The following is a 23,754-nucleotide window of genomic DNA, read 5'->3' as shown; positions in this document are numbered from 1 at the left end:
TTAGCTTTGAGCGCGAGCCAAGACCGCTCCCTTTACAGTCACTAAACACCTCTGATTGGCCGTTGCGTTCAAAAGATCAACAACTATGTCTGTGATTGGTTGCATTGCTCAACTTGCAGATACACGTTGTTGTACATTAGAGGATCTCCTGTCCCGACTGCGCAAACACAAATACGCACGGAAGCGTTTCCCAAACCTGTTTCGCCAATAGATTATTACAGTATCCACCAACTAACCGAGGGTTTGAGTTATGCTGCTCTCGTAGAAGCGGGCCGGACCTGTGTTAACCATAGACAGCATACACGGTGTTAACGTGTGCCGAGGAGATGCGGGAGAAAGCGAAAGGATCGATCAGATTAAGGATGTTGGACTTTGGGTGCCGACTGTGGCACCTGCAGCTGCTCATGTGTCTCTCAGGAATCCTGCAGGGGGGTAAGTCCATCATTTCAATATATCTTAAAGATTACAAATATCCTTTTGTTTAAGTCCTTTTATGTTTAAAACGTCTGGAGACGCATTTGCCCAGGTGTAGGGTAAGTGTTAGAACGGGGCTAAAGGCACACCTTAAGATACATGTTCTTCACTACTCTCAAAGTGTATCATTGTATGGAAATAAATCATAATAGTGGTTTGTTTTGTTTGAAAGTCTTATAAATGTATGATGTTTCAGGGAGGATATTTTACCCCACAGACACACGGGGTAAAAGGCACACAGTATTGATGCAAATACTTTATCTAAAGTAATATGTTTTTAATAATGTATAAGTTATTACTTGTTCAAAACAATCACCTTTGCAACGTTTGTAGCCTACTATTTTCGGTTTATTTTGATAAATATAATAATTATTTTTTGTTCAATAATCATACTGTCATTAAGATGTTATATAAACTATATAAAAAAGTTTTATTAAAAAGTTAAACAGAAACATACTTCTTAAAGCACTGAATGAGATCCTGCTATAATTTTATATAGATTTACAGTATTAACAAATAGGCTACATGTGATATTTTATTATATATGATATTATTAATATATTATTTTTAAATATAATGGTTTCATTATACATATAGCGATTCTCTCTAAAGTGGACACCCAACTTAATATATGATATTTACCATCTGAATCTAATCATGTCAACAAATGGACAAGTCAGTCAGCTGTTTATTATCATGTTATTGTGTATTTAGCCTTTTACCCCAAATACCATACTTTTACATATTCTTCTGTTACTGAAAGACTGTTGCTTTAATTACCTTGAAGAAAAAAGAAAAAAAATCAGTAACAAGACCTTTGTCTCAAAATATAGTAAATTATTTTTAGCGATTCTCATTTGCTACTTAAAATCTACAACATTAAACAAAAACAAATTAACAACAAATTAGCGCAGAATCAATTTTGCGCTGCAGTTATCACTAAATAATCCCAGACCGGGTGATCAAGATCCTGAACTGAAGCTTACGCAAAGAAATTTGAAAAGAGCATTAAAAGATGGACATTTAAGGGGCAGTCATACCACATATAAGCGTTTCACTAAATAAATAATTATGTAGACATGAAATGCATATGGTTATATGGAAAATATGCATTCCATACAACCATCCTTGCATTACATTGTAAAACAATCCTTCTGGCAACATGGCAAACATGTGTACTTATGCCTAAAAGTACTCCTTATGTATAGATTATGCATTCTAAAAAACATTGGGTGGAAAGTGACCCGGTTTGGGTTGTTTTGCAATCAACAGAGGTCAAATATAGACAAACCCTACCGTGGGTTATTCTAACTTAGCATGTTGGGTTGTTCATTAAACTTACCATATAGGTTGATGTGTGCTAGTTCATTTTTACAGTAATACTAGCTGGTTTGTACGTCATACATGGGTTAATATGACCAGATATTCCCAGATTACAATTTTGTAAAATACACAGGACAGCAACCATTGTGTTTACATGATACAACCTTTATTTTGGATGAATACAGTTCAGTTTTTATTAATGTATACCTACATTTAAACTTGTTTTACAAACATTTTAGGAATAAATGTTTGCAGAAAAGCAGAAGCTTGTTCTGCCACTGAATAAAAAATAAAAAGGTTAATTGTTACTTTTTTCATGCAATTGCGTTTACATCTCTTAATTATGACAAATGTGCCATTTAAACTCGCATTTGCGTGTTATAAAGTCATAATTGTGATATATAAACTCACAATTGTGAGAAATTGTCAGAATTATGAGTCGACTTTTTCTCCTCAGAATTAAAGTTTATAACTCAGAATTGCAAGTTTAAAAAAGCCTGATGTTCGGCGGAGCAACTGCAGACCTCAGACCGCCGTTTTTGATATCCGAAAGATGTTGTGACTGACTCCCTATAACCTGTACATCAACAAAGTACTGCTCTCTCCTGAAGCGGATGCAAAAAGCCCATACTCTAACTCAACGGCTGGGTTGTCGAGGGAGTTCGGAAAGCAGACAGACTGGCTAAACCACCATCTGCTAGCCACCTCACATCACAGAAGTCAGATAAATGCAAACAGAGACTCTTTCACAGATATCATCAATAGGGGCTTTTCCACCAGGTAGTTCTAGGAACTCAGCAATAGGAACTAGCCACCAGGGTTGTTCCCCGAGAACTAGTGGTTCCCCTTGGGCCGTTCTCCTGGTTGTATTCGCACCGCCAGTAGGAACTCTGAAGTGACGTAAGCCGCGCTTGATGTTGTGAGAACGCCTGAGCCTAAGCACACAGTGCTCCCATTCTCTGTCTTCATTAGTGTACGATCTGTTTAACAGTCCTGTCTAATACGTTATTAGATAGAACTGTTATACAATCAATGAAAGTAAAGAGTATATGAAAAAGTATTAGCATTTTGTGTGGTTGATGCTCAAATTATGTTTTACTTTGTCCCCTCAACGTCACGTTACATTTTCTCTTTTCTAAGTCGGTAAGAGGAATGAATGTGAGAGGAATATTCTTAGGAAGTCTTTGACTATCCTGGATGATACATCCCACATTTTGTTTTCAGATTTTGAACGGCTTCCCTCAGGTAGGCGATATAGAGTGCCCAAATGGAGGACTGTTAAAGCTTCTAGGTATTTAGTTTCAAATGCAGTCATGAGTGTAAATGCTTATTTGAAACAAAGATAAAGGTACTGTGAATTTTAATAGTAGCTATATGAAGAATTATTGTAAATGACCGGGGTTTGTGATGTGATGTTGAGATGTTTGTGATGTTTTATAAAGTTTGTGAGGTTGAAGCTGCTTAAATTGCCCTGCAAAGGGACAAATAAAGATTGTACTACTACTACTTCAATGACACTCTTCAGCGAGCGCTTACACAGATACACATGGGAGCGTTTGAAAGCATGCGTCTATTACCGGTCTGCTTGCGGTCTATTAGCGGTTGCCTGCTTGTACTTTTGAAAGCTCCCGCTCTCGCTTTCAAAACAATTTCAAACACTTCCGTGTGCTCTCAATCGTTCACGTAAGTTGATAATTGTAGCCAATCACAGACATATCCAATTAGCGCGTGTACACAATGGGCAATAAGAGGTGTTTTCGATTCCACTCAACAGCGCTCAAAGCATCACATTTTTCAAATTTCATCACCGACTTGGTACTGAAGTCTGTACTTTTGACAACACAAGTAACAAGGTTAGTTTTTCAGGGAAGGAGGCAGGAACTGGCAAACATTCAACTTTAATGTCCAAATTAAACAAACATTGTCCTTTACTGTCATCGCTCCTTCTTTTATGCTTCTGAAACTCCTCCGTGAGAACTCGAGACTGGTGCGGCATGCAGGTGACACTCATTAACACTCGTGCCACCGGCCTCGCTTCGTTCTCATGGCTCTCGGCCTCATCCTCGTCCCCCCCTCCAGGGGGCCAGGCACGGTGAGGTAAGGACAGACGAGGCGAGAGAAAAGGAGACGGAAGCTTGAGGAGAGACAGAGACGAGAGAGAGGAGAGCGGGGGAAAAGATTATTGGTCCATTTCCCCAAACACACTCCTGGTCCTCCACCAGCTGGGGTAACTCCTCCGCAATGCCTGGCGGTGGAACTGGATATCCCTCGGTGGACGGCCCATGACTCCGCTGCCTGGTGGACGGCGATGGCTCCTCCGGGTTTGTGCAGCCGGCAGGAGTCCCCCGCTCCCTGCTCTTCCCCATCATGGCGGACTGCAGCCGGCCTTAGCAAACGGCCACGACTCTCGGATGGTCCCCTCCAGAACCTAGGCGGCCGGCAGCGAGTTAGTCCAAACCCCCGGCAACTCACTCCAGGCCACCGCTTCAAGTGTCAGTGGTGGCAGATATGAACTCTGTTTGCATCATTGAATCATTTTGCTGTTATCTCTGCAGAGCTGCGAAACAATCTGTATTTGTTTAAAGCATTAAATAAATAAATAAAGGTGACTTGACTTGACTTATGTCAGAGGGTGAATGAGGGGTGTATTGTTACTTTGAACTGTCATTTAGATTGACAACAGCTGGGTAAAAAAGAAGAAGGAAGAAAACAAAACAAATACACCAACAGGCATAATCCAGCATTTGGGGAGTTTTTGGACATACTACCACATAAAAAAGAGCCTGTGTTGGTGCAGTTATGTGCATCCTGTTCATCTCGTCACATTTAATGTCACTCAACATTTCAGTTTATTTAATATTTGCTACTTAACAAGTCTTCCTAACAATTTGCCTGTCTAATGCATCTCTCCACACAGATCTGTGCTACGGTCAGCGTGTGGTCCAGATCCAGGGAGGTCCTCTGTATAGAGTGCAAGGATATCCCATCTCAATATCCTGTACTGTTAGTGGATTTAAAGGCTCATCTCAGCAGGATTTTGAATTTAAGGTCAAGAAATCAAACATGTTAATAAATATCATCAGTACTAAAGAGGAGGACTTTCCCTACGCGATCTTCTCCAATAGAGTAAAGGAAAAAGATATTGAGATTGAGAGGTTGTCAGGATCTTCAGTTCTCTTGAGGATCAAACATTTGCTTAAAGGGGATGAGGGTGATATCTTCTGTCAAACCCCGAACACAGATGGCGCATATTTCGGAAGTTATGAAGCGGAAACAAAACTTAATGGTAAGATATTTATTTATGTGTTTTGGTGATTAATCATTAATTATGATATTTCATTGGCAGATCTATATCTAGAGAAATCCATCTAGCATCCATTGACATTTACATTCATCCAAACAGAAGATGATAAGCTATAAGCTGAAGTTGTACATATATTTATTTAAATCACTATTATATCAGCCGTCAGTTAGTCTCTAGATATTGGTATTGCCATTAAAAAACACATATTGGTCGATAAATCGTTGTTACTAATGTTTTCAATGCCAAAATCCACAGTGATTGAGGACAACCTGAAGGCATCGTACTCTGGCTCTTCCTCTCAGAGTTTGTCTGAAGGTGATCTTCTTCAGCTTGAGTGCCAGGTCTCCAGTGAAACTTATCAGCACACCCATCTGTCGGTCAGCTGGTTTCTCCACAGTGAAGCGGATGAGACCCCCCGACCAATCATCACTCTGGACAAAGATCTGACTGTAAAGCCAGGAGATGGATTTGAGGATCGCTACCGCGCAGGTCTTATCAGCATGGATAAGGTGGAGGACACAACTTTCAGACTGAAGATGTTGCAAGTGCAGCAGTCAGACCAGGGGAACATCTACTGCAAAGCCATTGAGTGGATCCAAGACCCAGACCGTTCCTGGACACAGATTGCCCACAAAACCAGCACACCATGTAACGTGGAGGTCAAACAAATTGGTAAGATTGATATTTTGTAATTTAAACCGGAGTTTCTCAACTGGTTTTGCTTCAGGACCCAGACTTTACACCTAGTGACACAAGAGTTATGAAATTGTGTAACTCTGTAAGAGAACCTTGTACATCTCATGCTGTTTCCTGTGTTTCATAAGTGGCCCCTGAGGCAGGTTCGTTCAGTGTCTACATGAAGGCCTCAACCGGGCCCCTACAGGTGGGAGATGCCCTGGACATCCACTGCAGTGTGAAGGCACAGAGTCTTCCTGGTCATTTCTTTTCTGTGACCTGGCTGAAGAACCAGAAGAGCGTGGCTCAGATTGGATCTTCTGGGATGCTCACCGTGTTTGACAGTTATAAAGAGAGAGAGAATGCAGCGGAGATGAGAGCAGTGAAAAGCAGTCGCACGGACTACTTGCTGACCATCCGTTCGGCTAGGGCTGAAGACCAGGGCCAATACCAGTGTGAAGTATGGCAGGAAGACATGAATGATGATGGCACCTTCAGAAAAATACAAAAACAACTGTCCAGTCCAGAGACTGTGAGCATCACGGCCAAAGGTAAATAATGCTACAATGTTTCTCCTCTTTGTGTTGCAATTCAGTTGCTTAGGTGTTTTGGTCATTTCCAAGATCAAATTGTGTAAATTTTCTTTTAGTAAAGAACATCCTGAATATCTAAATATAATTATTATTTATACCAAATACAAAAAAAATACACATATAATAAAAATGTTATTCAATTATTTTATTGTATTACAAAACGCTGACATTGCCTGTTTATTGTCCTGTCTGGTCAGAGAGTGATCTGACGCTGGTCATGGTGGTGGAGGATGCTGTGACTGAGGGAGATACACTACAGGTCACCTGCTCGGTGTCGGGATTCAAAGGTCCTTTATCAGTGGCATGGCAACACAAGAGAGACTCAGGGGATTCCTTCAGTGATGTCATTAGTCTGACCCATGAGGGAGTGATGAAAGATATTGGGACAAAGTATCAGAGCAGACATGTTCAAACACTCCATTCTCCAGCTGGAAACTTTACCCTGGAGATCGGTGCATCTGCAACATCCGACAGAGGCGAATACAAGTGCATTGTGTCTGAATGGACCGTACAGAGCAATGGAGAGATGACGAAAGCCTACACACAGTCTCAGCAAAAAGCCATTTTAGTTCATTCTGTTGGTAAGACTGTTATATAATCACACATTATTCTCAGGATCAGAGAAACTGTCTAGATATGCTGACATAAAGTATTTGTCATTAATAATATTTCTACTGCATGTTTCTGATACCAGAGTATGAATAATCACTGCAGATGTTTCGTTTCAGAATCTCTAATGAAGGTGACCTTGATAAGCCGTACAACAAATGTGCCAATAAATTCTTCAGTAGAATTATTATGTATAATCAAAGGGCCTAAAGTGTCTCTGGCTGTACGCTGGATGTTTCAGCCGCCCAATTCAACTGTACAGAGGAATATTTTATCCATACACCACACTGGAGAAATCACCTGGGGAGCAGATCAGAGAAACTATCAGCTGTCCATCCAGACACAGCCGTCAGCCACACATTATTTGCTCATAGTGCCACAAGCCAGCAAGCAACAAGAAGGACAGTACCAGTGCCAAGTTGATGCCTATCAAAAGTATGTACAGAAAGCCATGAAGAAGTCCAACCTGTTGGCGGTGACTGTACATAAACCTGGTAAATAAAGCCTTTTATTAAAAAATAATGTATTAAAGTGTACTTTCGCCGATTTTCATGCCACTTTGTATTTGTGATGAGGGGGGTGTGGTTCAGCGCGGTATGTAACTGGAGAGAGAGAAAGGGAGGCAAGCGGTAGGTAAGTTGGTCAAGTGCAAATGACGAACACCTGTGTCTTGTTGCAGTAATTGGCGTGGAGAGACCGGATATAAGCCGCTGTGGACTGAGAGACGAGAGAGAGAGAAGGACTGAGGACTCGTACGGCGCAAGTGGAAATAGTGATCGAGTGAATGGAATCGAGTCCAAGAAACAAAACAAAAGGCGCGCACACAACACAGCGCATTCACCGTAGCCTCGCTACAGCATAAAACAATAACACTCTTTCCGCTGGATCAGCTCAAACTCTTTCCATTCACTCGATCACTCTTTACACTTGCGGCATACGTGTCCTCAGTCCTTCTCTCTCTCGTCTCTCAGTCCACAGTGGCTTATTGCCAGTCTCTCCACGCCAATTACTGCAACAAGACACAGGTGTTCGTCATTTGCACTTGACCTACTTGCGTACCGCTTGCCTCCTTTCTCTCCCGTTACATACTGCGCTGAACCACGCCCCCCTCGCCACAGTATTGTTACAACGTCAGTAGTATATGTAAATTAACAATGTTTACTCTTTCTCCGTATTACGTGGGCCAAGAAATTCCTGTTTATTTGTCAGCAAATGTCCACTGGATGAAGCAAAATGCAGTTTCTATCATTTTTTCCCCTTCCGATTGGCCTAAAACACTGTTCATAGTCAGTTCACAATACATGTTGACACCATTTTGACTAAAAGTTTACGAAGAAGTAATTCCTACTAAAGCAAGTCAGTAATTGACTCAGGTCAAGCCTATCCAATAGGAGCAGACTGGGAATGGCCTTGGACTGCAACAAGCTCAGTGCATACCTATTTGGCAAAAGAGAAAACAACAGCTCTTTTTCTCTAGACAACTGGTTTTCTGTTGTCAGATAGCAGATATTTCAACTTTTTCGCCTTTCTACTGCCTTTCTGAGCAGCCAAGTTTTATAGAAAGCCCACTTTGCCAGCGGTGAATATCCCCTTTAAGAAGATATATATTTTATGTCAAACGTTTGAACATACTCTTTTCTTTACACTCTTTATACCCCAACCCTTCCCCTGACCCAATCCATATCCCAACTTGCTCCTATTTTATTTGAATGTGCCCTTGTTATAGTGTAATTACACAAATAAGTACTGAGTAATAATAATTAACAAATGGTAGCCTACTAACTTAGCCTGGCAAGCCAGACCTACATCAAGATGTTAGGTCTGGCAACTCACCATTGGGATGGCTCAATCCGAGGGGCGGGATAAATTATTGTCTTTTTTAAAATTCCCTCTGCACGCAATAGGATGGCGCTACAACCAACCAGAGCAACGAAGAAGGTAACGTAGTCAGAGCGGCAAAGATCTGGCCCGGCAAAACTCTGAACACTTCTTCCTTTTTAAGAATGAATTAAGTGCCATTCTTTGCTCTTTTCTCAAAGAAAAACGTATCTCCAAGTCCTCCAGAGTCGCGGCCAAAGCCGATTCAAAAGACCGCTGTTCGCCAGCAGCAGAAGCCATTCATTGTTTTCAAGTGGTCATTATGTTAAGCCCGCCCCGCCTACTCTATACACGATGTGATTGGCCTGACCCAATTTAGGTTTTTCCAGCTCGAAAGTCAATGGAGCGTTGCTAGACTACCCTGGCTGCAAAATACATTTTGCTGCCGCTAGGGTGCGTATAGATTTCTAGGCTACTAATAACTATGATTTAGGTAAAATAAAGTGTTGCCACCAACCTCATTAGCAGCAAATGTAAATCTAGCAAAAATGTGGGTGTTGAGAATGCACATGACAAAGGAGTAAGAGAAAAAACATACTTTATTATAATACACAAACTAAAACTCAGGAGATAGCTGTAGAATAGCAAACACAATCACGCTATCTTAGACGAGACCAAACAAAGAACTGAGGAGACTAGGGGCTTGAATACACAGGGAGAGTAAACAAGGTAAAAACGGAACAGGTGTTAAATTATTAAGAACCTAGGAGGCTAACTAGGGAACTAAGGCAAACAGGAACACACAAACAAAACAAAACAAAACAGAGCATACATGTGACAGTGTAAACAATAACCACATTATACCAAATGCTTAATTTTGTATTGAAAGTGCAAATAGTTACAGACACCTAGGGCCAGATTTACTAAGCAGGGCAAATGAGCGCAATTCCATAAAAGGGCTGATGGGAGTGGAAAGTTATGCCCCTGATCTACTGACGACGCGCAAATTAAAAAATACAGACTGTATTATATATTTACTATAGACACCAGGTCTATCAAACCATGACTCAGGCATTAATGTGAAACACACAATGCCAACATACATATTTAAAGGATAATTCCGGTATTTAACACCTTGAGTCTATATTGTAGTTTGTTTTGGATGAACAAGAGTGGTGGACAACATTTTTTTGACAATGGTTCCTCTCTCGAGTTTTTGACTATAAAAGAATTGGCCATGGACCCATTTAACATTGGAGTCAATGGTCATGTCCGAAAATGTCATTAAAACAGCCAATAATGTTCGTTTACAAAATTGTTAAACTCACCGAGTGGTTAGTGGTGTTCGTTGATGATTATAAACAATATATCGTCGCAATATATGATTCCAATCCGTTTATTTTGCTATAGTGGAACTATTTTTTCAGACACTTCACAACCGTGTAACTTCCGCTCAATATTTGAATCTGAAGCGTTAGCACACTCCCGACCACTTGATGGCGATAACCGATGTTTATGTCTCACGGGACACTCACGGTCACAGTCGAGTTCAACTTCATATTGCACTGGTCAGTGGTCACGTCTTTCAATATGGTTAGAATTTGTGCGGTCAAAAACTGCGGTAAAGAGCTCTGCTCGCAAGCCTTATGAGAAACGGAAGCCAGCAAAAAGACTACATCGACCAAATGTAAACAGCCCCCTTTCCGTTTCCGTTAGCGCATTTATATTAACGAGCACTCAGTCCTTCAACAAAATTCAATTGGATTTTACAAAATGACGAATAAAACACGACAGAAACTGTATTTCGCAACACTTTTTGTTTCTGGAACATCAACTAACATCACTAATCACTCGGTGAGTTTCACAGTTTTGAAAACTAATGTTAAAGGCTGTTTTAATGACATTTTCGGACATGACCATTGACTCCAATGTTAAATGGGTCCATGGCCAATTCTTTTATAGTCAAAAACTCGAGAGAGGAACCATTGTCAAAAAAATGTTGTCCACCACTCTTGTTCATCCAAAACAAACTACAATATAGACTCAAGGTGTTAAATACCGGTATTATCCTTTAAGAGACTACTACAAAACAGAATTAAGTAAACTAAATGAAATGCATTTAAAAATAGATGCATGTAAATTAAAAGACAGAACATTTGTAAATGTTCTTTCCCAGAGCTCTTCCTTGAACACTTTCCTTTATTCCTTTACAGCATATTCATATTTTCTCTTTGCACATTCTGTGCAAAATATTGCCTACTGTTTTTATAAAGCATTGAGATAACTGTAGATTCAGCAGTTGGTTGAATATCTAGATTTCTCTCTCTATTCTCCTAACTTTGTAATGTTTACCAACAGTCAGCAAGATGAGCCTGTCCAAACTCAAGTCTCGCCTGGAAACCACTGTCAACACTGATGTTAAGATTGAATGCTCAGTCCTGACGACAACTACAAATACTTCTCGTTTCACGATTGCATGGATGATTGGGTCCCAGATGCTCTTAACTATGGACCTAGATGCTGTTGTCAAGTTTGGCCCAGCAGCTGGACTAGAGATGAACCAGAGAATCCGCATGGAAGTAAGACAGAAACAGACCTTCCTGCTGACTGTCCATCAGGCCCGAACATCTGACAGTGGACAGTATCGCTGTGAGGTGGAAGAGTGGCTTCAGGATCCTATTGGTGACTGGTATTCCCTAAAGAAAAGGACTGGTTCCACAGAGCTTGTTGTCAAAGAGAAAGGTAAAAAACAACACATTTACTTCATTGCAATGGCCTTTATATTGAATTTGTATGGAACTGTCAAGTGGGACATAAGCATATTGTACAAAAATTTATGATTGAGATCATACAAATTCAAATCAATTAGCCACCAATTCACCAAAAAAAAAAATAGTTAGGAATTGCCATGAAAGTGATTTCACCAAAAAGATCAGAATTACTTTTAATTTCAGAAATTAAAACATCATATAAGAGATTTATTTAAATAAATGTATGGATTGATGTAAATCTTGTATTTTTGAATAATTGATGTTGTGTTTGATTTAAACAGAAAGTAAACTGCATGTTAAGAAGGAGAACCGAATGCTCAACATCACCAATCATCAGGCCGGGTTCACCGTTGACTGTGTCATTGACTCTCAGTCCAGTGATAAGTCTGCCTTTGAGGTCACTTGGTTCAAGGTTCAGGAGGAAGAAGGACAAGTCGCTATATTCACTGCCAGGCGTGACGGTACCTTACACAGTCCAATCGGTGATAAACATCTGGTGTTTGGACGACCACTTGCCACACACTACAAACTGACTGTGCTGCAGATCAACCCCACTGATGTGGGCCAATACTACTGTCAGGTAGAGGAGTGGCTTCCAACTGCTGACAACTGGAGGAAATTGGTTTCAGATAAATCTGGAGAGCTCTCTGTCCATGTCCACACTGAAGGTAACTATCTACAAACTAACTTGTCTTTATACTAAGCAATTTGAGCCATTTTGATAATTTCAACTAGGATGGAATTTCCTAGGATGGAGTCATTAATTAGCCTGTTTTCCCTTCAACCACATGGTGACCATGTTTTCATCAAGTTTTACATGTTCCTGGAACAACATCCCTATCAACCAATATGATGTTAGGGTGATGTTAGGATCAGGGTTGTACACCATTTACATCAACCTTTAATTTAAATTTTATGGGTAGGTTATAGTTAGATCAAATATGTCCATCTTGTACTTTTAAGGCCCCTACTGCACCAGTAAAACAGCTGTTATAATAAAGCTTTTAAATGGCCATCATTGTGGAAACAGACTGTTTGGCTACATAATATCTGCACAATGCTAACCAACCAACCTTGGCCCCATGGCAAACCCAAATATGTAGTGGAAATATTTTGTGATTGGGTGGTTTTTTGTTTGTCTAAAGGGATGGGCAACTTTTATGCTGTTTCCCGAATCGATGGTATCTGTCTTGTAGTAGTGACCTTTTTTGTGTTGTATTCGTCTTTTCCAAAAAACAACAATCTAACATTTGATTTGTGTGTGTTTTTCAGGTGATCCTGACAAATCGATAGACTGGTTAGTAACAACACTGGGAATCACTATTCCTCTGATTTGTATTCTTGTATTGGTTATAATATTGTTGTTGAGAAGGAAGCACAAGAGGAATTCTGATCAGAAGAAAAAGAAAGCCGGTCTGTGGGCTGAAAACCACCCCCTTAACACTGTGCCGCAGGTGACTTCAGCCAGGTGACCTGTCTACCACAGTTACAGTATTAATCATACAGCCCTGTGACAGACAAAGTACTGTTACTGTCACAATCTGTGTTTCCTGTTTCTTTTCATGGACTTTTAATTTGTAGATCATTGTTTCCTGTTTCTTTTGTTCCCGTTACGTCCTGGTAACTCATTGGTTCATTGATTACACACACCTGTTCCTCATTAGTTTTCAGTGTATTTAATGGCTTTAGCTCTGTCACTCTTTGTCTGGTGTTGTGCCTGTACACACTGTTGTGTTGCCTTTCTGTTTTGGATTAGTCGTTTTTGATTACTCTTTTGTTTTGTTAAATAAAGTATCACTTCACATCATCTTCATCGTTCACCCCGCTGTGACAGAACCCCAGACAGAAGAAAGGATTTCTTATTATATTTATTATTTATTATAAGATGGATCTAGCAGCAGTACAGATCATCCTCCTCTCACAGGGGTATCGCCTCCTCCAGGATAACACAGAGAGCTTTTTAGATCTGGTCCATCTCGTTAGTTCCGATGACAGCAGCCTCTGTTTTTCGGGCAGGACTAAACAGCCGAACAAAGGGTTGCCTGCTCGTTGATGATCCTCATTTATTGAGGACTGGGTTCTTAGTCAATGTGGATCCCCCAATACTATCGGTGAGTGGGAGGATCTTATTCCATCGCACCGACAGTTCATCCTATCCACACTTCTGAGATTGTCCAGCCCTTCAACGTGCCAACACTCACCGCAGACCCAGAGCCAGAGCTGATGCCCACCACAGACCCACTGCCAGAGCCAATGCCCGCAATGGAGCCTGTTATCCGTCCAGGGAACAAAGCCTACCATCCAGTCTGACCAGGTGTGTGAACTGGTTTATACATCCATGTCAGTGGGAGTACTAGTGATTTATGAGGGCGTTCATGCTCCTCTGGTTCCGCCCAGCTCCATGTTTTCTTTGTTGCCACTGGTTCTGCATAGCCACCCATTCCCTCCTCCTCTAAGTAAGCTGTCCAGTTTTTCTGTGTCAGATCTGCTGATCTGACTGCAACGCCTTGAGCCTCCCAGCCTGCAGCTTACATTCGTGTGATGATCCCCTTGCTCTTCCTTGGGCCCATTTCTCCATAAAAAATAGAGCCCATGACTCCACCTCGGCCCATTGACCAGTCGGCTCCACCATGGCTCCTCTCTCCCTCGGCTCCACCTGGGATCGCCGTCCTTCGGACTCCCTCATACCTCTGGCTCTACCTTGTTCAGTCGTTGATCTACCTCTACCTCAGCTGCGCATCATTTGTCCACCCCTTCGGCTCCATAGGGCGCCTCTTTACTTGCGGCTCTGCTCACTCCTCACTCCCACCGGCTCCACTTCAGTCCTCACTCCTACCAGCCCTGCCTCAGTCCTCACTCCCACCGGCTCTGCCTCAGTCCTCACTCCCACCGGCTCTGCCTCAGTCCTGACTCCCACCGGCTTCACCTCAGTTCTCACTCATACCACCTCTGCCTCAGTCCTCACTTCCACTGGCTCCACCTCAGTCCTCACTCCCATCGGCTCTGCCTCAGTCCTGACTCCCACCGGCTCTGCCTCAGTCCTCACTCCTACTGGCTCCACCTCAGTCCTCACTCCTACTGGCTCCACCTCAGTCCTCACTCCTACTGGCTCCACCTCAGTCCTCACTCCTACTGGCTCCACCTCAGTTCTCACTCTTACTGGCTCCACCTCAGTTCTCACTCCTACTGGCTCCACCTCAGTTCTCACTCCTACTGGCTCCACCTCAGTCCTCACTCCTACTGGCTCCACCTCAGTTCTCACTCCTACTGGCTCCACCTCAGTTCTCACTCCTACTGGCTCCACCTCAGTCCTCACTCCTACTGGCTCCACCTCAGTTCTCACTCCTACTGGCTCCACCTCAGTTCTCACTCCTACTGGCTCCACCTCAGTCCTCACTCCTACTGGCTCCACCTCAGTCCTCACTCCTACTGGCTCCACCTCAGTTCTCACTCCTACTGGCTCCACCTCAGTTCTCACTCCTACTGGCTCCACCTCAGTTCTCACTCTTACTGGCTCCACCTCAGTTCTCACTCCTACTGGCTCCACCTCAGTTCTCAGTACTACTGGCTCTGCCTCAGTCCTCACTTCCATCGGCTCTGCTTCAGTCCTCACTCCTACTGGCTCCACCTCAGTCCTCACTCCCACTGGCTCCACCTCAGTCCTCACTACCACCGGCTCCGCCTCAGTCCTCACTACCACCGGCTCAACCTCAGTCCTCACTCCCACCGGCTCCACCTCAGTCCTCATTCCCACCGGCTCCACCTCAGTCCTCACTCCCACCGGCTCCACCTCAGTCCTCACTCCCACCGGCTCCACCTCAGTCCTCACTCCCACCGGCTCCACCTCAGTCCTCACTACCACCGGCTCCGCCTCAGTCCTCACTACCACCGGCTCAACCTCAGTCCTCACTCCCACTGGCTCCACCTCAGTCCTTACTCCCACCGGCTCCACCTCAGTCCTCACTCCCACCGGCTCCACCTCAGTCCTCACTCCCACCGGCTCCACCTCAGTCCTCACTCCTACCAGCCCTGCCTCAGTCCTCACTTCCACAGGCTCTGCCTCAGTTCTTCGGCACCCTGGCTTCACCTCGGCCTCGTTCCAGACTCACTTTTAAATAACACATTTCAAATCAGCAATACATTTTGAAATGAACTGTCCCATAAATGATTGAGGCATTTGAATGTTATGAATGAAAATTTCAGGCTGGACAAGCCAATGAAAGCATGTGCAGTCCTAATAACACATCTCTGGTAACTGACTGTTTCTATAGCATTTGGAATAAAATGATAAAACAGTCAGTCTTTACAATGCACATGCACTCTATGAATGTATCGAGCACATGCAATTTTCAAAACATACAACTAAAAAAAAAAATGTATATATTTATATAAAAATTATAGGGTTTTTGTCAACTAAAAATGTATTTTATAAAGATGTTTTGTCAACAGTTGTTAAATATACAACAGTCAAAAGTTAAATATGGTGCTACCCTTCCCTATGTCTATTACAATAGGCTATGACTTTGAAAGGCTTTTGTGGGATGCTATACACACATTAGGAATGTATATGTGGATTACAATGAAATATTAGTTTTAGGTTTGTGAATTGTTTTTTTGTTTTTTTACTCTGCTTCAAAATGTACACATTCGTTTGTGCATTTTTAACCGTTTGAGACTTTGGTTTAGAAATATAACTTGTCTGATCTGCTACAACAAATGGATGGCCTTTGTAATGTCATAATTGCCTGTTCATAATTAGAGAAATTCTCCTATAATGCTAATATATTTGAGATTGTGACTGATATTGGGCCTAGACCTTTATCAGTATCACTATGGAAACTTTTCTTTGTATTTGCACACCATGTAAATAAATTTGCAATGCAGCTTTGGCTGTGTAAGGTTCTTGCTGTTCTCCTGTTTATGAATGTTTGCTCATGTAATGTAACGTAACAAAAGTAACAACAGATATTTTCTTTCATATTGTGATGCACATTTGAGTGAAGCGAATTATCAAAATAGAAATTAAAAAGTAGGGTGTGGACTTGGTTCCATCCATCAGCTGTTGACTGACAAGCTGGCTGTTGATTGTTAGAAAAGAGGCCGGGTTTAAACAGACTAAATGTTTGGAAACATCCGACATACATCACCATAGTGTCTGATGTAAGTCTGCCATTTTTACTGGAAGATCCAGTTATCCATTTATCAAAATGGAACAAGATTATCCTACTCAAATCTATGTGATCAAAAAGTCAGAATGTTACCTAAAATATGTAACCTTTAGTTGACTGACTACAATTTTCATGTAATTTGTAAACAGTAACAGGCAAGTAATCTGCCAAATACTGTACATGACACTGCATGTCATTACTAAAACATAAATTTATACACAGAAATATGTGATTGTATTTTGCTGTTTTATTCAAATAATTTATGTCAGTTTTATCTTCCTAATGGTACATCATTTTCCTGGTTTTGTTTTGGGAAGCATGTTTTGTGCCATAGTTTGTTTACTAGTTGTGTCCTACTTTGAGTACTAGTGAGGACAGTGATAAATGTATACACACTGAAGAGCTGACCACCACCTGTCTGTCATGAGGAATGAGGAAAAGACGGAGGAAAAGGTCAAGATTATCTACAAAATCAAGCTTTTGCTTTGAAGAACATAATGGATGAATAATACATCTGGTAACACTTTAGTTTAGGGTTCAATTCTCACTATTAACTAGTTGCTTATTAACATGCATATTAGGATATTGGCTGTTTATTATAGTTCTTATAAAGCACATATTAATGTCTTATTCTGCATGGCCGTATTCTACATCCCTTAATCCACCCAATACCTAAACTTAACAACTACCTTACTAACTACTAGCCTAATAACAAGTAATTAGGAGTTTACTGAGGCAAAATTTGTAGTTAATAGTGAGAATTGGACCCTAATCTTAAGTGTGAGCATATTCTTCTTATGTTAATATTTAAAGGGGGGGTACAATGGTGTTTCATGTATTCAGAGTTGTTTACAGTGTTAAAGAGATGGATTCTCATGCTAATAATGGCCAAAGTTTGAAAAGTTATTTTGAACGAATAACAGAGAATTTCTGTGCTGAAAATCATACTTCCGGGTTGCAACACGTTTCGGCTGGTTTTTTTCTATCGTAGATCTAATGACGTAGACCAGAGTGGAACTCCTTATATGAGCATTGCTCTCGGAAAAGCGCGTTCACGCACACGTCGACCAGAGGAGAGAAAGACCGCGCTCATCGACGCATAGACATCATATATCTCTATATAATATCTATGCATCGACGCGCTACTACCGGAAATCATCATCAGCAGCGCTAAATAGGAATGGTTGATGTCAAGAATGTCTCCAAAAAAGTGTGTTTTGGGATGTGAGGGAAAGTTTACCTTGTTCAGCTTCCCAAAGAACCCAGTGTTACTGGAACAGTGGATGCAGTTTGTATTTCCGGGACAGCAAAGGAGTGTGGCAAGTGCGGTTTTGTGTTTTTGTCATTTCAGTGACGAATGTTTTATTAACAAGACCCAGGTCGTCGCTGGATTTGCAAACCAAATACTATATAGTAATATGGCATACCGCACCACGATCGATAATAAGCAAACCTTCCCGGGCGCTCCCGCTTGACTCTATAGCTCCGCCCACGCCCAGAATCAAGGACCTCGGCTTTTTCCGGTTAGAATCGGAAAGCTGTATTTTTATTTTATAAATATGATGAAACTAAAGACTTTTTGGAGATATTAAGGACGCACTATTACTCTATAGGTACTCAAGATTAACATGAGATTGACTGAAACTAAGTATTTTACCCCCCCTTTAACTGAAAATAAACGGAGATTAGGCTACAAATAAACTAGGCTAACAGTACAATTTTGTGTAAAGTTGCCTAATTCATTGTAATGTTGATAGTAACTAAAAGTTCACGTTTGTTGACCACAGAACTTATGTGGTCCCAAACCCATTTGATCACTTTGTTTAAAGTGAAGCTTCTCACTTTTCATTTTGCCTCCATGATTTACAGTAGCCCATGTTGAATCCCTTAATGCGGCAGATACGATGCCTTTCAATGTCTCCCAGACCAGTTCACATAAAAACAATATCTAATAATAATTTTCATCACTTTATGCGCATATTCTGCTAAAACACACACTGTCTACAGGAAGTGTTGGTTGTGAGTTCGCAGCTGGAGGTGGAGCTTACAAACAAGTTTTTTAAACTGAGGGAGTGACATACCTTTTTCATACCTGTGATCCGGTATGGCAGCTTAAACAACAATACAGTAACCGGTTAAATTGCAACACGGTAGGCCTACATATACCCATTCATATTTTAATGACAGCTTCAGTCTCGAACAAATATGCACTTTAAAGCCACACACTAATCGCGCGCGTCCGCGAGCGCTTGACGGACGGACCGGTTGACCTGGACCAAAGAGCGAAAGTAAAAACGACAATGAGAGGAATGAGCGCGCTTGGGGAAGTATCGGGTCTTTGCATCTGTTTAATACTATCAAGATTATTCAGTAAGTGATGTTCTTTATTACTTGTCATGGTTATTTGCTTCATATAGGCTATGCTGTAAATAGTATTGAAAGTTGTTAATTGTAGATGTTTTCAATAAGCTGGCATAATGGGTTACATAAGCTCTTCAAGCGCTTCAGATATACAGATTAAGCAAACAACGAACTACACAGTATCCATAAACAAAAGCTTTTCCTTGTTGAGACAGAAGAAGCCTAATGTTCAAGTAGAAGCCAAGAATTTGTTTAGGACCTCTAAGCTAATACACCTATTGTGATTTTCAATGTAAAACACAGCTTTTAGATGTTTATATTTTAGATGTTTAACCTTGTACCACGATCTTTACCTTTTCTAAATATTAATCAGATGCTGTAACGTCTATCGTCTATATCGAGAATGGGACGAGGCTGACTTTAAATCCTAATATTCAAGAAAAGCCTGAAGACATTTTGTGGACACACAATGGAAACAAGGTGGCTGAACATGAGCTGAATAATTTCCAAGATTACGGTCAGTTCAGAGGAAGATCAGAGATTGAAGTCTCTTCTGGACAGCTCACGGTTCATAACATGACCAGGCTTGACAACGGTATTTATAGGTCTGTAATACAGATCAATGGGAAGCTGCAAAGTTCTGAAAATGAAGTTCAAGTTATTGGTAAGTGTATGAAACAAGAGAAGAGTATTGTTGTTTACACTGATTTATGTTGGCTTGGCTGACGTGTCATCATACCTGTGCTGAACAGCTGAAGCTGGATGACCGAGAAAATCTGGTTGGTTAAGTTAAGAGATCTGAGGACACCAGGGCACGAAACACAACATACTTTACAAACTAGTGGTTTTTCAAGAGAAACGCTGACACATTCTGTTACTGAATGAAATGGATTATTCACTCTGTGATGTATAAACAATGTTGTATGAAAAAAGTATTCATGGCATTTCCAGGAAGTAATTGTTTCATGTAATTTATTTTTATAGAAAAAGTCCTGGAAACTGTGACACAGATGGAAAATCACTGTGCTTTAAGTTACATTAAGCTACAAAATAATTATGCATTTTTAATTTTAATATTCTTTTTTATGCATTTTTAATCATTCAAAATAAATTTTTATGAATTTTAAGCTATCATCATGTAAAATATTCTTGTATATTAAACTAGGCAAATCTATCTGTAAGAATATGTTTGAAATATGTCAATGTCTTGTATATGCGTTACTAAAAAAGGTAATTGTGACTTTTTATCTCACAATTACAAGTTTACACCTCGCAAATCCGACTTTTCTGAACAATTCTGAGATATAAAGTCAGATTTGCTAAATATAAAGTAATTGCAAGATATAAAGTAAGAATTGCGAGATGTAAAGTCAGATTTGCTTGATATAAAGTAAGAATGGCTTGATATAAAGTAAGAATTGCGAGATATAAAGTCATAATTGCGAGATATTAAGTCATAATTGCGAGATATAAAGTAAGAATTGTGAGATATAAAGTCAGATTTGCGAGATATAAAGTCATAATTGCGAGATATTAAGTCATAATTGTGAGATATAAAGTAAGAATTGTGAGATATAAAGTCAGATTTGCGAGATATAAAGAAAGAATTGCGAGATATAAAGTCCGAAGTGTGAGATATAAAGTCAGAAGTGCGAGATATAAAGAAAGAATTGCGTGATATAGTCAGAATTGCGTGATATAAAGTCAGAAGTGCGAGATATAAAGTCAGAATTGCGAGATATAAAGTCAGAATTGCGAGATATAAAGTCAGAAGTGCGAGATATAAAGTCAGAATTGCGTGATATAAAGTCAGAATTGCGAGATATAAAGTCAGAAGTGCGAGATATAAAGTCAGAAGTGCGAGATATAAAGTCAGAATTGCGTGATATAAAGTCAGAATTGCGAGATATAAAGTCAGAATTGCGTGATATAAAGTCAGAATTGCGTGATATAAAGTCAGAAGTGCGAGATATAAAGTCAGAATTGCGAGATATAAAGAATTGCGAGATATAAAGTCAGAAGTGCGAGATATAAAGAATTGCGAGATATAAAGTCAGAATTGCGTGATATAAAGTCAGAATTGCGTGATATAAAGTCAGAATTGTGAGATATAAAGTCAGAAGTGCGAGATATAAAGTCAGAATTGCGTGATATAAAGTCAGAATTGCGAGATATAAAGTCAGAATTGCGTGATATAAAGTCAGAATTGCGAGATATAAAGAATTGCGAGATATAAAGTCAGAATTGCGTGATATAAAGTCAGAATTGCGTGATATAAAGTCAGAATTGCGAGATATAAAGTCAGAAGTGCGAGATATAAAGTCAGAATTGCGTGATATAAAGTCAGAATTGCGAGATATAAAGTCAGAATTGCTTGATATAAAGTCAGAATTGCGAGATATAAAGAATTGCGAGATATAAAGTCAGAATTGCTTGATATAAAGTAAGAATTGCGAGATATAAAGTCAGAATTGGTGATATAAAGAAAGAATTGCGAGATATAAAGTCAGAATTGTGAGATTTAAAGTCAGAATTGCGAGATATAAAGAAAGAATTGCGAGATATAAAGTCAGAATTGCGAGATATAAAGTAAGAATTGCGAGATATAAAGAAAGAATTGCGAGATATAAAGTCAGAATTGTGAGATTTAAAGTCAGAATTGCGAGATATAAAGAAAGAATTGCGAGATATAAAGTAAGAATTGCGAGATATAAAGTCATAATTGCGAGATATTAAGTCATAATTGTGAGATATAAAGTCAGAATTGCGAGATATAAAGTCAGATTTGCGAGATATAAAGTCAGAATTGCGAGATATAAAGTCATAATTGCGAGATATAAAGTCAGAATTGCGAGATATAAAGAAAGAATTGCGAGATATAAAGTAAGAATTGCGAGATATAAAGTCAGAATTGTGAGATATTAAGTCATAATTGTGAGATATAAAGTCAGAATTGCGAGATATAAAGTCAGATTTGCGAGATATAAAGTCAAAATTGCGAGATATAAAGTAAGAATTGCGAGATATAAAGTCAGAATTGCGAGATATAAAGTAAGAATTGCGATATATAAAGTAAGAATTGCGAGATATAAAGTAAGAATTGCGAGATATAAAGTAAGAATTGCGAGATATAAAGTCAGAATTGCGAGATATGAAGTCAGAATTGCGAGATATAAAGTCAGATTTGCGAGATATAAAGTAAGAATTGCGAGATATAAAGTAAGAATTGCGAGATATAAAATCAGAATTGTGAGATATAAAGTCAGAATTGCGAGATATAAAGTCATAATTGCGAGATATAAAGTCAGATTTGCTAAATATAAAGTAATTGCGAGATATAAAGTCAGATTTGCTAAATATAAAGTAATTGCGAGATATAAAGTCAGAATTGCGAGATATAAAGTCAGAATTGGAGATAAAAAGTCAGATTCGGAGATATAAAGTCTCAATTGCATGTTATGCAGGCAGATATAAGTTATAAAGTCTCAGAATTGCGATTTCTTCACAATTCTGACTTTATAACATGTAATTGCGACTTTATATCAGGCTATTATGAGAAACTAAATCAGAATTGTGAGATAAAAGTCGCAAATATCTTTTACATTTCTTGATTCTGTGCTGAAAAAAAGCTTCCACAGAGATGAGTTTTGTTATAAAAGTGTTGACTTGGTAAATCCACCGTTCCCTGTTTCCTCAGATGCTGTACCGCAGCCGATCGTGACCTGTGAGCTGAACAATATTTCACGAGCACTGTTCTGTTCAGTGTCGTCTCAGTCTAATGTTTCTTATGAATGGACTGGATCAGGGTCAGCACAGGTCGGGCAAGAGCTCCACATCCGCAGAGAGGAGCCGGACTCCGTCTACACCTGTACTGTGAAGAACGCCGTGAGCCAGAAGAGCAGCCGCTTCTCTCTGAGAGACTGCCACACAGGTCTAGCTCAGGCTCATTACAGTAATGCTCAAGCAGAGGTCATGATGAAGATAATGAGTATTGTTTCTTTACATAATTAGATGAAGCACAAGCAGATCAGGATATCAATCCACAAGTTGCCTCATCTGTCATCGCTGCTGCTGTTGTTGTGGGGATCATTGTGGCTGTGGCTGTGGCCATTTGTTTCATTATAAAAAGAAAAAAAAGAAGAAAAAGAAACAATGGTAAGATTTCTAGATGCTTAAAACCATAAAGATATGAATGTGATATGGTTTTCAGTTTCCCATTCACATACTAATATAGTTATAAATATTATTGTATTTAGTTTCAAAGTTTAACATGCACTGATATATTTCAAGCTCATAATCCCACAGAATTGAGTCATTATTACTTTTTTTCCAGCAATAAAGCAGTGCGAAATTACTAAAGTTGAACTGAAGCCTTTGAATGTGGAGATGGAGAGCCGAGAATTAGTTGAGCATGTTTAGAGAGTTTGACTGGACGTCAGTCCGACTGTATTCCTCTAAAGACGACTTGCTCTGTTTAGATAAATACATGCTCTGTTTCTACAATATATAGCACTTAAAAACATTAATTGGAGTAAAAACTAATGAAATATGATGTCTTCCCTGTACTTGAAGAGGTGGTTTTTCAGAAGTTATAAGAGTAGTTTTGTTTTAAAGAAATTAAAACACACGATTATTGCTTTGTAATTGTTTTGAAAATT

The 23,754-nt window shown here is 40.0% G+C and overlaps 2 protein-coding genes across 5 annotated transcripts in view; both read left to right on the top strand.

Annotated features, from left to right (window-relative positions):
- The first annotated feature begins 121 nt into the window (after positions 1-121).
- igsf3l (immunoglobulin superfamily, member 3-like) lies at positions 122-14,551 on the top strand. Its single transcript, XM_079619606.1, has 9 exons — positions 122-432; positions 4,715-5,083; positions 5,357-5,773; positions 5,926-6,327; positions 6,567-6,950; positions 7,098-7,472; positions 11,155-11,538; positions 11,849-12,235; positions 12,840-14,551. The coding sequence occupies exons 1-9, from the start codon at positions 327-329 to the stop codon at positions 13,037-13,039; spliced, it is 3,024 nt and encodes a 1,007-aa protein (XP_079475732.1). The 5' UTR covers positions 122-326; the 3' UTR covers positions 13,040-14,551.
- A 4,197-nt stretch (positions 14,552-18,748) lies between these two features.
- cd58 (CD58 molecule) overlaps positions 18,749-23,754 on the top strand; it is a 31,258-nt gene continuing 26,252 nt past the window's right edge. The window contains exons 1-5 of one of the 4 annotated variants that reach the window (XM_079618955.1): positions 18,763-19,105; positions 19,470-19,760; positions 22,794-23,027; positions 23,108-23,251; positions 23,430-23,616. In XM_079618955.1, coding sequence (XP_079475081.1) covers positions 19,036-19,105; positions 19,470-19,760; positions 22,794-23,027; positions 23,108-23,251; positions 23,430-23,515 — 825 coding nt within the window. In that variant the 5' untranslated portion in view covers positions 18,763-19,035 and the 3' untranslated portion in view covers positions 23,516-23,616. Of the gene's footprint in view, positions 19,106-19,469; positions 19,761-22,793; positions 23,028-23,107; positions 23,252-23,429; positions 23,617-23,754 lie in introns of those variants that run through there. The other 3 variants (XM_079618953.1, XM_079618954.1, XM_079618949.1) reach the window with 3 other exon arrangements.

Source organism: Phoxinus phoxinus, assembly GCF_949152265.1.
Source record: "Phoxinus phoxinus genome assembly, chromosome: 7".
In the NCBI taxonomy this organism is placed as follows: domain Eukaryota; kingdom Metazoa; phylum Chordata; class Actinopteri; order Cypriniformes; family Leuciscidae; genus Phoxinus; species Phoxinus phoxinus.
The sequence above is the reverse complement of the archived record's forward strand: the minus strand, read 5'-3'. Positions and strand labels throughout refer to the sequence as shown.

Bases quoted from the DNA above. Each gene is read 5' to 3' on its own strand.
- igsf3l (XM_079619606.1), top strand. From the start codon at position 327: ATGCGGGAGAAAGCGAAAGGATCGATCAGATTAAGGATGTTGGACTTT. The intron at 5,084-5,356 runs GTAAGATATTTA...CAAAATCCACAG, and splicing joins AGCGGAAACAAAACTTAATG to TGATTGAGGACAACCTGAAG. The intron at 12,236-12,839 runs GTAACTATCTAC...TGTGTTTTTCAG, and splicing joins TGTCCATGTCCACACTGAAG to GTGATCCTGACAAATCGATA.